At 44.4% G+C, this 16,165-nt stretch overlaps 1 protein-coding gene across 3 annotated transcripts in view; it reads right to left on the bottom strand.

Annotated features, from left to right (window-relative positions):
- Positions 1–12,067, bottom strand: part of SLC12A4 (solute carrier family 12 member 4) — a 74,251-nt gene extending 62,184 nt beyond the window's left edge. Inside the window, exon 1 of one of the 3 annotated variants that reach the window (XR_006275161.1) lies at positions 11,783–12,015. Coding sequence is in view for 2 of the 3 variants with exons in the window: in XM_038368228.2 (XP_038224156.1) it covers positions 11,783–12,005 (223 nt within the window). In the remaining variant the exon portion in view is untranslated. Of the gene's footprint in view, positions 1–11,782 lie in introns of all 3 variants that reach the window. The other 2 variants (XM_038368228.2, XM_038368231.2) reach the window with 2 other exon arrangements.
- Positions 12,068–16,165: the final 4,098 nt, after the last annotated feature.

The raw sequence follows: 16,165 nt of genomic DNA, 5'->3' as shown, positions 1-16,165 counted from the left end.
TAAATATTTGCAAAGGCAAGTTATTTCATAGAGAAAACTTAACATTGCGATCTAGAAGGTTAAAATACATTCTTGTCTGAAACTGAGCCATAGTGTTTTAATTGAACATTAGAAAACTCCTACACATAAAAAACAGGATGGAGAAAAGACATTCACAAATTAATTAAGTTACAAGACTTAGAATACTCACATACAGCATTCTGTTTTGCTGCCTGCTTCAAAAGCATCAGTTCTGGAAGAATTTACTTGACTGCATATACCATAAGCAGACCTAAAGAAGAGCTCTGTGTAGCTCAAAAGCTTGTCACTGTCACCCACAGAAGTTGGTCCAATAAAAGATATTACCTCACTCATCCTGTCTCTCTTAATATGCCATAAACACTCAAATAATGTCTACCACAGCTGGCAGAATTAATTGTACAGAGTTCTCTACATACATGGCAAAATATATGTTTCCTGAGGAATAACAAGAGGGGAAAACTATAATACAATAATAGCATTGATACCTTTCACTAGTCTGTCATAAAGAAGACAGAGAACAAACTAATTGTATCCATCACTATTCATGTTCAGCTCACTATTAAAGAGGAACAATTAAGAAATAAAGATGATGCCAGCCAAATCAAACAGAAATACAAAAAAAAAAACAAAAACATTGATCAAATAAGTCTGTTGCACTAACAGAAACAGTGGTATATGCTTTACTGCATTACAAAGAAATCTGCTTATTAAATTTGGAAAAGCTATCTTGAATGACTTTGTCAAGATAAATTTAAGTTGTTAGCTTGATCCTGGAGTTTTATATTTAAAAAGAACTTACCACAAAGTGTCTTTACCTCTCTGTGACACCGAGTGTCCCCCATTCCGTTACACACACTAAAAAAGAAAATAACGAGCAGTAGGGATTTTTTTTAAACTTGAGTGAATGGTGTTTATGCCTGGCTGCATTTGCTGGCCAATAGGGCTGCAAAGTGTCTTAATCTCCACTTAGCATGGGGCTTCACTGCGAAAGCCAAGTTTTAAAAGATCAATAAAACCGTAATCATGAAACGTAGTTGTTGGAGTGGGGAAAAGGAGAAAGGATGCTACTGTTTACTTTTAATGAAGCCAAACACTGGTAAGCAAGCTGGAGGAGAGAGGGAGAACAGAATAAAGTTTTATATGAAGCAGAGATTAAGTGGGAAAAGACAAGTTGGGGACACCAGTAGCTGAGTTAGGATCCCTGAACAAGTATTCTGTTCGATGTAAATTTCCCACTGCTTCAGCATTTAAAGAACCCCTCTGAGTCTGACTTCTCTTGTTTGAAACACTCATTAGTCAGCAAATCACTGAAAGTCGTCATTTGTGGATAAAAATCAACTAGAAAATCCATTTCTCTGCATATCCTTGCTAAGCTTTCTAATCACAGTTATAAACACTGAGCAGTGAAGTTTTTGTTTTAAACTGCACACATCCCAACAGACATATCAGAGGGTTGTTTTTAACTAATGTTGATGTATCATAACAATCTTTCCTAGACACTTCCAAATTACTTAAATTCCAGAGAACCCAGAAAAAGGCGCAGGTTCTTCTAAATTTAGCTAAGGATTCCGCTGGCAGCCAGCAAAGGGAGTCCTTCAGTGTACCACAGCTGCAGCTGCCTCAGCTACTGCGCCACAGAAATCAGAAGCCATATGTGAGAGGCGTATAAAACAGGCTAAACAGGGCATGTTTTTTTAAAGTAAGCAGCTATATATAGAGAGTAAGCATGACAAAGTGCAAACTACTGAAAAGCTTCAGAAACCTGACAAGTCTCCTGGGGCAAACCCTACATGGAGTTCCCATGAGAATCTCAGGGCAGCATCTTTGAATTCAGATTGTCTGAAGACCACAAGAAGAATGAATATGCCTTCTCCTCCACCATATTCAGTTGTGTTCAATTTTTGGGTAAGTCCTGAAGCCGTTCTCCACTCTTTGGATTTTCCACATGTCACAATCCTATCTTTATCAGCATAAGTCTGCAGACCTATGCACCTGAATGTTGCATCCTGAGTTTGGTACCATTGCTATAACAACTGCCACCTACCCATAAGCCAGACCATACACTTGACTTCATAAAGAGGGGAGAGATTTTTAGTTCAACCTCATACAATCTAGTCTCAGACTCTCAGTTTCCATTACAGGTTATTTTATATCCTGGATGGATGTTTACAAGGTGGTTCTACAGTATTTATCACTCTGGCACCTAAACACAGCATGGCTCTGCATCACATTCATATTGTATTTGTAGCTGGAGGAGATGAGTCAGATCAAAGCATCAGGCTGGAAATATCTCAACTTCCTTGATCCAAGGGTTTACATAATAAACATTTCGTAGAACTCACGCTATATTTGTCATCTGAGGCTTTTAAAGCACCTTACATGGCATAGTTATCCACACTTAACAAATGAAGACACCAAGAAAGTGGGTTGAAGTGATTTCCTTGGCAGACTTATTCAGCCCTTTATCTCTGAAAAGTAGGTAAATTTAGACAAAGGCCCAGTAGCATTTATCACTGGACAGTGGTAAAGGAATCACATAGGAGTCAGTTCCACCATTACTGGAAGTAACGCTGTGCTCCACATTCCTAAGTTATTTCACTCTGCTTCCCTGTAGAGCTGCTTCCTAGAATCTACCCCAACGCCTCCTGTTTGGCTTCATTCTACATTTTTCGAATAACATGGAAGAATGACAAGGGTAAGTGTGTAAAAATAGGTTTGTCTCTTCATTTAGCCAAAAAACACATTTGTGTAGGGGATTGGACTCTGTTGATCCATATGGCTGCTATCCTCAGCCCCTGAAATACCTGAATTTCAGTAATGCGCTTTTATATATGTATACAAGAAAGACTCTGTGGGTACACACTAGTTAAGATGTCTAATTTCATTTAAAGGCCAATTTTTCTCCTGTCTCCAGACTCTGCCAAAGTGTCAAGTCTTTGGAATTTTCTGGAATGAAAAAATTGCTACATACATTATAAGAATTTTCATACACATTTTACATGAGCTGCGTTCCAAGTTTTAAGAGCTGTTACTTCAATAATTTAACCTATATTTAAAAGTAAAAATTGTCATCAGATATTTAAAAAATACCTGTTTGGGGGAAAGATAAAAGTGAAAATATATGGTCTTGGTATAATCATTTCACTCTCCCGTTCCCCCAACCATTAAAAAAAAACAGCTTGCAACAAAGTTCTTTGTATTGTATCAGGCCATCATAACCTATTACTACAAAAAAGACCGCCACCCCACACATCAGTACAGCATGTAAGATTACTACTAGCCTGTCATCTCTGGAGGAGAGGGCTCCAGGCTGGTTACAGCACTGTTTCACTGAGTTCCATGGATTCAACAAAAGCTGTAATACAACTGGCAAATAAGCATGAAAGTGCATTGGCAAAACTAGAGGTGGTCACTGCCCAAACTAGGTCAGAGAAAACAAAGCTTATTAGTCTTGATTCCACACACATCACTGAAAGATAAACAGCTTCCTACTGAGCATGTATCTGAGGTTGTCAGACTTGTGTTGGCAGAAGTCAAGCACATCACAGAGGTGAACAGCTCAGCCTTCTGAGGATTGGGAAGAGTAATAATCTTTATGAAAGATCAGCTTTAAGATAGAAGTTTTATCATCTTTCAAACCATTTCTTTGCCCCTTTTTAAATGAGCCCCCTACCAAGTCACCAGCTTTATCTCAAATGTTGGAGGGATGCCAAGTGTGCATTCTTACTGTTGCTGACACTCAAAGCAGGGCTCACACATTTACATCCCTCCTCCAAATGAAGGAAGGTGTCATGGTTAGTCACAAACAGTGAGAGGGATTTATTTTATTTACAAGTGAGCAATTTAACCAACTGATAGGATTAAATAATCACGTTAAATATTTTTGTTAAAATGCATTACTTGTGTTGCACTTTGTTTATTTGCTTATAACTAGTGTTGCCAAGAAATTGTAATGTTGAAATGCTATACCACCATAAGATGGCAACACATCCCATACAAAACAAAACAAAACATTCAAAAGCAAAAAACCCCATGAAGCAAACAGACAGGGACTGAAGGAGGGAAGGTATCAAATTAAGTTCCCCCAGACTCACAAAGTCTCACAGCTGTATTATTGCATGAGACAGGTGTTCAAGGAACATTCTGAAAACCAAAACCAGTGTTTTTTGTCCGTTATTTCAATATTACTACAGTTGAGAGTCAGCATTACCCTGATAAAGTCATACCATAACTTGCATTTTAGGCCATCCACGTGATCAGTCAAACTGAGCTACTTGGAGCAGCATTTAAATATGGCTCTTACAAGGAAGCTGCCAAAGCAAGAGGTTCACAAAAATAACTGTACTTAGTTTTCACCACTCTAGCCCTGGTGGCAGGGATCATTCCACTGGGCCACATGGAGGAAATGGACAATGTGCCAGCACACTTATTGCCATACAACCCCTCCATGTACTCATGGATTGCCCATATAACAACACACACACTTTGGGGACCATCACCAACTAAAATTGTAAAGTGACGCATTCCAATTACACAAAAGTATAACATCCTATCTGGCGTCACGGCTCCCACCAACTGTTAGCATCCTACTCACAATCCATACTCACAACTGCCATGGAACACCCTGGAACATTCCCCGCAGGCCCAATTCTCCCCTCAGTTCCAATCAGCTCCCTTTCACAGGTTTCCTGCTGGAACTGCCAGCCTTTCATAGATTCATAGATACTAAGGTCAGAAGGGACCATTCTGATCATCTAGTCTGACCTCCTGCACAGCGCAGGCCACAGAATCTCACCCACCCACTCCTATGAAAAACCTCACCCATGTCTGAGCTATTGAAGTCCTTAAATCATGGTTCAAAGACTTCAAGGAGCAGAGAAGCCTCCCTCAAGTCAACCATGCCCCATGCTACAGAAGAAGGCGAAAAACCTCCAGGGCCTCTCCAATCTGCCCTGGAGGAAAATTCCTTCCCGACCCCAAATATGACGATCAGTTAAACCCTGAGCATATGGGCAAGATTCACCAGCCAGATACCCAGGAAAGAATTTTCTATAATAACTCAGATCCCATCCATCTAATATCCCATCTCAGGGGATTTGGCCTATTTACCCTGAATATTTAAAGATCAATTACTTACCAAAATCCCATTATCCCATCATACCATCTCCTCCATAAACTTATCGAGTAGAATCTTAAAACCAGCTAGATCTTTTGCCCCCACTGCTTCCCTTGGAAGGCTATTCCAAAACTTCACTCCTCTGATGGTTAAAAACCTTCGTCTGATTTCAAGTCTAAACTTCCTGGTGGCCAGTTTATACCCATTTGTTCTTGTGTCCACATTGGTGCTGAGCTTAAATAATTCCTCTCCCTCTCCTATATTTATCCCTCCGATATATTTATAGAGAGCAATCATATCTCCCCTCAACCTTCTTTTAGTTAGGCTAAACAAGCCAAGCTCCTTAAGTCTCCTTTCATAAGACAAGTTTTCCATTCTTCGGATCATCCTAGTAGCCCTTCTCTGTACCTGCTCCAGTTTGAATTCATCCTTTTTAATCATGGGAGACCAGAACTGCACACAGTATTCTAGGTGAGGTCTCACCAGTGCCTTGTATAACGGTACTAAAACCTCCTTATCCCTACTGGAAATGCCTCTCCTGATGCATCCTAAAACCGCATTAGCTTTTTTCACAGCCATATCACATTGGCAGCTCATAGTCATCCTATGATCAACCAATACTCCAAGGTCCTTCTCCTCTTCCGGTACTTCTAATTGACGCGTCCCCAACTTATAACTAAAATTCTTGTTATTAATCCCTAAATGCATAACCTTACACTTCTCACTATTAAATTTCATCCTATTACTATTAGTCCAGTTTACAAGGTCATCCAGATCCTCCTGTATAATATCCCAATCCTTTTCTGAATTGGCAATACCTCCCAGCTTTGTATCATCTGCAAACTTTATTAGCACACTCCCACTTTTTGTGCCAAGGTCAGTAATAAAAAGATTAAATAAGATTGGTCCCAAAACCGATCCCTGAGGAACTCCACTGGTAACCTCCCTCCAACCTGACAGTTCGCCTTTCAGTAGGACCCGTTGCAGTCTCCCCTTTAACCAATTCCTTATCCACCTTTTGATGTTCATATTGATCCCAATCTTCTCCAATTTAACTAATAATTCCCCATGTGGCACAGTATCAAATGCCTTACTGAAATCTAGGCAAATTAGATCCACTGCATTTCCTTTATCTAAAAAATCTGTTACTTTTTCAAAAAAGGAGATTAGGTTGGTTTGGCACAATCTACTTTTTGTAAAACCATGTTGTATTTTGTCCCACTTACCATTGACTTCAATGTCCTTAACTAATTTCTCCTTCAAAATTTTTTCCAGGACCTTGCATACTACAGATGTCAAAAATAACTGGCCTGTAGTTACCCGGATCACTTTTTTTTTCCTTTCTTAAAAATAGGAACTATATTAGCAATTCTCCAATCATTCGGTACTATTCCTGAGTTTACAGATTCATTAAAAATTCTTGCTAATGGGCTTGCAATTTCAGGTGCCAATTCCTTTAATATTCTTGGATGAAGATTATCTGGGCCCCCCGATTTAGTCCCATTAAGCTGTTTCAGTTTCGCTTCTTTCACGGGAGCTTCCCTCACTCAGCATGTGCCTTGTTACTTGGCACTCCCCATCCACTGGATGCTCCCCTACACCTCTACATTAAGCTGGAGGGAGGCACTTGGAAGCAGAGAAGAGACAAAGGGAGTTCTTGTCTCTTCTGCGCAACCACAAAAGAATGGAACCCAGCAGGAGCAAAAAGGGCCAGGTGACTTCTCCCCAGAGCTGGAGTTTCTCTTTGCTGGGCCCAGAAAACAGTAGTAGTAACAGTAGTTACTTGGCACTCCCCATCCACTGGATGCTCCCCTACACCTCTACATTAAGCTGGAGGGAGGCACTTGGAAGCAGAGAAGAGACAAAGGGAGTTGTTGTCTCTTCTGCGCAACCACAAAAGGATGGAACCCAGCAGGAGCAAAAAGGGCCAGGTGACTTCTCCCCAGAGCTGGAGTTTCTCTTTGCTGGGCCCAGAAAACAGTAGTGGTAAGTGGGTCTTTACTTCCCAGGCCCTAACTACAAGGTTAGGAGATGGGGAGTGAAGCATTTCCCCCTTCCTCAAGCCTCCAAGCTGTGGGTCCTGAGGAAATGTCAGCATGTCAGTAGAGGTAGCAAGGCCATTCATCATCTTTATGCCCAGGCCCTGCTGATGTGACCCAGCCCATATAAATACTATAAGGAGGATACAGAAATGGAAAATGTTACAGCTAAAAACAAAAGAAAAAAATATTGCTGAAGCACAACCCATATTAACACAGAACCTTCGCCAGACATTTGTCGGCTTCAGAGTATATGTAAGTCAGCTGTAGCCCTTTTGGCACATTTTTGTTTAATAGTCTAAAAAGCAACACACCTGGGGCCATGATGTGTCAGCCTGCCAGTATGCAGGACAGACAGCTGGGTTTCTTTTTCAAATGGGAAATGAAGTTGCCTTCAGCAGTGGCTAAGTGCAGCAAGATGGACACAGCCAAAAGCCTGGGCTCTCTTCCCTTCTCTACACAAATGGAACAGTAAATCCTAGTAGTCCTAGGGGTTACTCCTACTCACCCCCAACATGGGGCAGGAAGTGATCAATTGCTCCATCCTGTGGAGAAGGTACAAACAAGGCTCCATTCCCCCATAGCGGGCTGAGGTAAAGACTAACTCATGCTAAAACTACAAACTGCCTTGTCTTCACTTGGATTTTACCTCATGTTAGTTACCACACATTCATTAACATGAGGTAAGAACACACTTTTTTGCCCAGTGAAGACAAGGCCTAAAGGACTAATACATTTTATGGATTAATTCCTTAAATTTATTTTTGCAGGAGAAGGATAATCCCTAAAAAGCATATAGGGCCTTTAGGAGTGAAGGTTTTCAGGATTAAGAACTAGTCCAGCAGAAACCGACCCACCTGTCTAGCAAGCTGTTCAACAAGAGAAACTGAAATCTAAAACCCAGTAGAGAAGCAGACAACCTGAATAGACAAGAAGGACGAAGGCCTGGAGGCAAGAGAAAAATAAAGTTTTACAGATGGGAATCTGACACACAAAGTAACTTGCCCAAGAGTGAACAGTAAGCCTCTAGCTGAGCCTGGAACTGAACCACAATCTCTCAAATTCCAGACCAATACCTGAACCACAAGACTATCAAGGTGGTCTGTATCTACTCAGCCCATGTCCACCACACCTCCTACTCCAGCTCCCCCCACCTGTGGCTCCAGTCCCACAGCACTTAGCACCATCTGCAGCAGCTGAATGGCAGCTAAAGAAGCACCGGATCTCTAGTACACTAAGGTTGTGTCACCACCTCTTACCTAGGAGAATATCAAGACATCGGTTCTGTATGTCCTGAAGAAGTACGATAAGAGAGATCTAGAAAAGTTCACAGTAACTACCCACTTTATGAAAGACCTGGGCTTGGACAGTTTGGAACAAGTGGAGATCATCATGGCAGAAGATGAATTTGAGTTTGGAATTCCCAATCCAGAAGCAGAAAATCTAGCGTGTTCTCACAAGAGACTGTAGATTATGTGGCAGATAAGAAGGATGTGTATGAATAAAGACATTTATTTGAAGCTGAGAAACTCACTGATATCCCATTCCTCAGGATAGAAGAGAGTGCGTGAATGTAAGCACATGTTACCATACCATTGCTGCTTTCATTGGAATAGTTCTGTTGGACATTGTATTTGAAGTCTTCTAAATATGTGCTGGTCTTGGATTGAGAGTGGGATTGGGAGTGTTCTTTTAGTGGTCCAAGATTAGTATTTGGAAATTGCCCCTCAAAAGACCTTGGATGCCTGATAAATCCAGTTCTGAACAGCTTGAACTCCATCAGCATGTGCACTTTATAAATCATTTTAGAAAGTACTAAAAAAACCTAGAATCATGCTTGATCTTCCTATACCATGGCCAGTTTTTGAATGGAGATCCGCCTGCTATACTTGTGAAAGAATTTTTACTCCTGAAGGCATTTTACAATGGCATACTAATTAAGCATCTCAGAAGTGTGCACAGATATTATAACACACCCTGGTCTGGCACACTGGAATGCAAAGGTCACTTGCATCTGGAGCCTCACTGTTTTGATCACTTATAGAGCTAGATTATTATTTGTTTTTCCTGTCTAAAATTCCATTGTTGCTAGCAGGGTTGTTGTAGCCACTTTGGTCACGCACCTTGGGTTTTTTAAATTCCATTTCCTTTTAAAAGTCACAGTGAAACATCCAGAAAGGCTAAACAGTGACAAGGCTGAAGCAACCAGTTAACAGTAGCCTAATTAAAATTCTATTTCTCCACCATCAGCCCCCAGGGTAGGCCCCTCCCCCTTAAGAGATCGCCTTCTTTAAATAAATTAACTGTTAATGAGATGCAGTTATGCCTAACAAAAGCAGCTGTAAAAGTAGCCCAGAGACAATGCACAGAGTATTTGCTACACTATTTAAGCCCTGATTTTACATTAAAAAAAAGCTGTCAAACCAAAGGAATGAGAGTACATAACCACAATAGGAAAAGCTAACAGTAACATGAGATTAGATTATTTAGCTATAGTTTCTATCACAAGTTTATTTAGTTGAGAGCACTTAAATATTTACTCATGTTAGCTTTTAACACTCCCATCACAAATCATGAAAAATCCTTCCATGTGCAGGATTAGGCCATAAAATAAATTCTACAATCTCCCTCATTAAGAAACTTACTTTTTGTCTCGAAATTTATCATCAAGTGACTGAGAGCAAAAGTTGTTTTGAGCGGGAGGGAATGGGGCCAGAAGCAGGAGGACGGGTTAGTTTTTTTAATTGCAGGGCCATACAGTCTTTTTGCATCAGAGAAAAACCATTGTAACTAAAATTATTTCTTCTCTCTCACTGAACGTCAGTGCAACACAGACAGGCTAGCCATAACTACTATTTGGTGGTAAGCCACAGCATATTATTTAATTTTAAAAACCACTTCTACATAATAGCCCATTACACAATTACATCAGGTCATGTCTAAGAAAACAGAACAAAAATAACTTTTGATCACCAGTCATTTTAAAAACAAATACGTGACATCTGAATTCATCTTCACATTCTGTACTAACATTGCATTGACTCCACGCATCTGAAGAAGTGGGGTTTTTACCCATGAAAGCTTATGCCCAAACAAAGCTGCTAGTCTTTAAGGTGCCACCAGACTCCTCCTTGTTTTTTTTATTGCATCCTTAGGCTACATACAAAAGGCTAGAATGGTTAGTCACTGTTCCTAGGCAAGATTTTTCACCCAGTAAATCTTTACAATGGCGTATAACATCACAAGCCTCACTATTAGAGACAGATTTGCCAACAGTGGTAAGGAAAGATTTGAAAATCCAGATTCAAATATTCCATCCACATAGCTTTTTAGTTACCAACAATAAATAAGCATATAGAAGTCTGTGAACCATTTCCATTACTGTATGGCTCTTTTACTGTTGTCTTAGCTTCCTAAAAATATTTTGCATTACTATAGTGGCCAAAAGGCCCAACGCCTAATCAGGGTCCTATTATACTGGGCACAGCAGGAAGGCTGAAAGAGAGCGGATAATGATCCTGCCCACACTCAAGCAATGAGTAACTTTACTCACAGGAAGAACAGGAGGACTTGTGGCACCTTAGAGACTAACAAATTTATTAGAGCATAAGCTTTCCTGAGCTACAGCTCACTTCACGGGAGGCATGCAGTGGAAAATACAGTGGGGAGATTTTATATACCCAGAGAACATGAAACAATGGGTGTTACCCTACAGATTGCAACAGGAGCAGTCCCATTCACTTTTCTTTTAAAGTAAGGAAACGAGAGATGTTAAGGTTTCAGAGTAGTAGCCGTGTTAGTCTGTATTCGCAAAAAGCAAAGGAGGACTTGTGGCACCTTAGAGACTAACACATTTATTAGAGCATAAGCTTTCCTGAGCTACAGCTCACTTCATCGGAGGCATCCACCAAATGCATCCCATGAAGTGAGCTGTAGCTCACGAAAGCTTATGCTCCAATAAATGTGTTAGTCTCTAAGGTGCCACAAGTCCTCCTTTGCTTTTGAAGAGATTTTAAAGAGCTGCTAACAGGCCACCCGCTGGCTAGTGGAGGTGCGTCGTCCGGGCTTGGGGTTTTTAACTCTCTCTCTCTCTCTCTCTCTCTCAGCATCAGGAGCGGAGAACTGGAGCGCCCAGCGCCAGCTGATGGAACTAGACATGGGTCCAGGCGAGCAGCTGGGCTCTGCAGGCGCCCAGCCTCTCTCCTAAGGCGACACCACCCTCTGTCTGCCCGGGACAGGAATCGCCGGCCCCCGGGACGTGGTGCTCATCCCGACCACAGTCCCCTCCGTCCATAGCGGCACTGGCCGGGGGAGCCCGGGACCGCTTTCGAGACACAGCGCCAGGGAGAGGGGCGGCTCAGGGCTCTGAGCGTTGGCCTGCTAACCCCAGGCCGGGGAGTTCAATCCTTGAGGGGGGCCATTGAGGGATCCGGGGCAAAACGGGGGGGGGGGGGGGGGCTTGGTCCTGCTGTGAGCAGGGGGCCGGACTAGCCGGCCTCCTCGGGTCCCTGCCAACCCCGCTCGTCTACGAGACGCCCCTGCCGCGGCCCGTCAGCGGGAGGAGCGAGGCCGGCCGGGGCAGTTGCGGGAACTTTGCCCCACTCACCCTCGGAGCTGGCGGCGTCGTAGGGGTCGGCGGGGCCCCGCGCCCCGCCCGCCTCGCTGTAGTCCACCCAGCTCAGCCCTTCCAGGCTGTCGTAGTCCCCGCGCGCCTGGTCGGCCACCGGCACCACGGTGAAGTGCGGCATCTCGCCGGGGCCCCGCTCGCCGCTCCGGCGCCGCGGGTCGCTGCCAGCCGGGCGGGACGCGCTCCCCAGCCAGCGGCGCATTCCAGCCCCGTGCGGTCACTTCCTCTCGGCAGCCCGAGCCCGCCGCCCCGCCCCGCCCCGCCCCGCGGGGGCTCTATACTGTGAGGGGGGCTCCACGGTGTGAGGGGGGAGGAGGGGATTTGGGGGGCTCCTCGCTGTGAGGGGGGACTCCACTGTGTGAGGTGGGAGGAGGGGATTTGGGGGGCTCCTCGCTGTGAGGGGGGACTCCACTGTGTGAGGTGGGAGGAGGGGATTTGGGGGGACTCCACTGTGTGAGGTGGGAGGAGGGGATTTGGGGGGCTCCTTGCTGTGAGGGGGACTCCAGGGGACTCCACTATGTGAGGGGGAGGAGGGGATTTGGGGGGCTCCTTGCTGTGAGGGGGACTCCAGGGGACTCCACTATGTGAGGGGGAGGAGGGGATTTGGGGGGCTCCTCGCTGTGAGGGGGGACTCCACTGTGTGAGGGGGATTTGGGGGACTCCACTGTGTGAGGTGGGAGGAGGGGATTGGGGGGCTCCTCGCTGTGAGGGGGGACTCCACTGTGTGAGGTGGGAGGAGGGGATTTGGGGGGCTCCTCACTGTGAGGGGGGACTCCACTGTGTGAGGTGGGAGGAGGGGATTTGGGGGGCTCCTCACTGTGAGGGGGGACTCCACGGTGTGAGGTGGGAGGAGGGGATTTGGGGGGCTCCTCGCTGTGAGGGGGGACTCCACTGTGTGAGGTGGGAGGAGGGGATTTGGGGGGGGCTCCTCACTGTGAGGGGGGACTCCACTGTGTGAGGGGGAGGAGGGGATTGGGGGGACTCCACTGTGTGAGGTGGGAGGAGGGGATTTGGGGGGCTCCTTGCTGTGAGGGAGGACTCCACTGTGTGAGGTGGGAGGAGGGGATTTGGGGGGACTCCACTGTGTGAGGTGGGAGGAGGGGATTTGGGGGGCTCCTTGCTGTGAGGGGGACTCCATGGGACTCCACTATGTGAGGGGGAGGAGGGGATTTGGGGGGACTCCACTGTGTGAGGTGGGAGGAGGGGATTTGGGGGGGGTTCCTCGCTGTGAGGGGGGATTCCAGGGAACTCCAACTGTGAGGTGGGAGGAGGGGATTTGGGGGGGACTCCACTATGTGAGGGGGAGGAGGGGATTTGGAGGGTCCTCGCTGTGACCGGGTGGGGGAGGGGATTTGGGGGCTCCATACTGTGAGGGGTAGCAGGGATTTGGGGGGCTTCACTCTGCAAGGGGGAAGCAGGGATTTGAGGGGATTCCACTCTGCGAGGTGGGTGGAAGAGGAGAAGGAGTGGACTTTGGGACAGGACTCAGCCCAGTAATATAAGGAAGCAAAAGGGGAATTTGGAGGGGGGCCCTCCACTCAATAATAGGGGGTGGAGGATTTGGGGGGGGGACTCCATTCTGCAAGAGGGCCATCGGAGGAATTGCACTAAGCAGAGAGAGATTGAGAGCGGAATTTCATTCAGCAATAGGGAGAGGGGAAGGGACTTGAGGGACCCCACTCAGCCATGCCAGGTTGGGAGTGGGGACGCCATTGAGCAATGCTAAAGTGGGAGCGAGAGTGGAAAGAAAAAGATCTAAAGAGAGACAAGCAGGGTTTTGGCAGGAGAAGGGAAGGGGCAGTAAAAGGGGTCAGGGCAGAGATGGGGAGACAAAGAGAAGTCAAAGCCATAGGGCAGCAGGCAAAGTGACTCAACTATGGCAGGACTGATGAAGATAGGCCCACTACCCCAGCAAAGCCAGATAGACCACTTAAAGCAGGGGATCACTTAGAAGCAATATCTTCCCCTCTGCTCTGCCAGAGCCCCCTCTCTACCCCAATGACAGAGTCAAAGAGCACCTGTTCACCGCCTTGCTATATTGCATTACAGACTCTCTGTTTCCTGCAGAAAGAAAAGGAGTACTTGTGGCACCTTAGAGACTAACAAATTTATTAGAGCATAAGCTTTCGTGAGCTACAGCTCACACGAAAGCTTATGCTCTAATAAATTTGTTAGTCTCTAAGGTGCCACAAGTATACCTTTTCTTTTTGCGAATACAGACTAACACGGCTGCTACTCTGAAACCTGTTTCCTGCAGGAAAAACATCCAGGCGTATAGCCAGGGAAAGCCTCGGCCTGGCAGTGCAATGGGGAGAAGGGGCGCCCCTAACAGCAGGCCCAGGCACCTCAGAAACTTAACTTTTTTCCTTTTCCTGCAGCTAGACCTCAGACAGTCAAAGAGAGGGAAAGGAATTAGTCTCTGCTGAATAGAGGCTCCTGGGACAGACAGGACAAGAAGAACCCTTCTGTTGGGCTGATTTTTCACATCAGTAGAGTAATTGCCCTAGAACCTAAGGGGGCTGGTTTGGGGAAAGCAGGAGACAAGCAAGCTAAGCCGGTTTGCTTGCAAGTCTCACAGCTTCCCTGTCTAAATAGGGAACAGAACTCCTCTTGCTGTGGAGAACAGACTCTACTACTGTAGTGTCCCCCTGGAGCTTTGCTCTAGGGCCAGACCAATGATAAAACCATGCCTCCGGCCCAACCCTCCCCAAATGAAACCTATCAGCAGGAGGCAAAAGCTAAACAGACCCAGCTGAGCTCCAGGGAGGCAGAGAGTACTACAGCCAGTGGGAGTATCATTGGTTCTACTCCCCAGGACTTTAACTGGGGGGAGAAAGGGCATCCTTAATTTGCAAGCGTTATTGGCAATAGCTGGGGAGGATGTTGCTGGACAGCCATGGAGCTGCTCAGTATTCTTTCCTCCAAATTCTGTATCAGGAGCACTTTTAGTGCTGAACGGGTAAATAAGGCTGAATCTGAACAGTGCAGCAGTATTGCCTACATTCAAATGTTCAAAAATTATGAGTCGGGCCACAAAAAGAGATGATTAGCTTACAAATAATGAGGTTTTTTTAAAAAAAAAAATTGTGGATTCTTTGTTTTTGCCTTCTGGTCTTGAGTCTTTCAAAGTTTTGCAGCTGGGGATAAAAACTTCTTTAAAAAGGAAAGCTGAGATTCTCACATAATTGCATGACTCATGGCTTTAGAAAATACCAAATATTGCAAGACTGGTGATAAAATTGCAAGAGTTTGCAATCCTAAAATTGTGTCTATGGTTCTGTACAGTGGTGCTTCTGTACCCAAACTCTCCTTCTAATCTGAATTTCAATCAGATTATCAGCAGTGAGCTAATTAAAGGAACAATGTTGATTTAAAATCTGGTGTATTTTAAATTTTAAAAAGTTTTTTTTGTATTAGACCTGTCCCCATATTTTTCTGTCATTTGTGGTGGTTTCACATTCATGTTTTTATATTTCCTCTCCCATGTTGCAGTCTGAAAGACCCACACAAGCAAATAGAGAATTGAGAAACTCACTATATGGGGGAAACAGGGAAACTGACTGCCAAAAGTGCTGTCAGCAAACAAACAAACTTATTTTTTTTCCTAATCTTTCACTTAAGTATTAGAGAACTTTTATTTTTAAGTGATAGTGTCCCTTTAATGTTTTCTAGATTGAAAATTCGATGATTAGGCTTCTCTATTTACACCCTACTTAAGCATTCACACTTCTTTTGGGAAATTATCTTCAAAATTATAAGGGTTTGATCTTCTCTTATTGTTGTTTCAGAGTAGCAGCTGTAGCTCACGAAAGCTTATGCTCAAATAAATTTGTTAGTCTCTAAGGTGCCACAAGTACTCCTTTTCTTATTGTTGTTAAATTAATGGTTAAAATTCTTCAAAATTCATAAAGTCACCAGAAAAGAATAGGTTTCAGAGTAGCAGCCGTGTTAGTCTGTATTCGCAAAAAGAAAAGGAGTACTTGTGGCACCTTAGAGACTAACAAATTTATTTGAGCATAAGCTTTCGTGAGCTACAGCTCACTTCAAAGAATAGGGAAGAGATTATGTGGTTGACTTTTCACTATTGGCTCAATCCAACCTGATTTTAGATTTAGACCTAAAAAGACTTCCTCAGTCAGGAATCTGACTCTCTGTAAACTCATTAACCATGTAAATTTTCTGTAATAATGCACTTTTTAGTTCCTGCCATTAGACAGCAAAAGAGTGCTCAGGCTACACAGGAGTCCCTGGGAAACACTAGTCTTAGGGCAGGAAGAGCGGAAGAAGGTCTATTTTAGAGATTTCCTGATCTTACATCAGAGGCGTAGCCATGTTAGTCTGGATTTGTAAAAGCGTTGCCAC

This window comes from Dermochelys coriacea, chromosome 12 (assembly GCF_009764565.3).
Source record: "Dermochelys coriacea isolate rDerCor1 chromosome 12, rDerCor1.pri.v4, whole genome shotgun sequence".
In the NCBI taxonomy this organism is placed as follows: domain Eukaryota; kingdom Metazoa; phylum Chordata; order Testudines; family Dermochelyidae; genus Dermochelys; species Dermochelys coriacea.
This window is presented reverse-complemented; position numbering and strand designations above follow the sequence as displayed.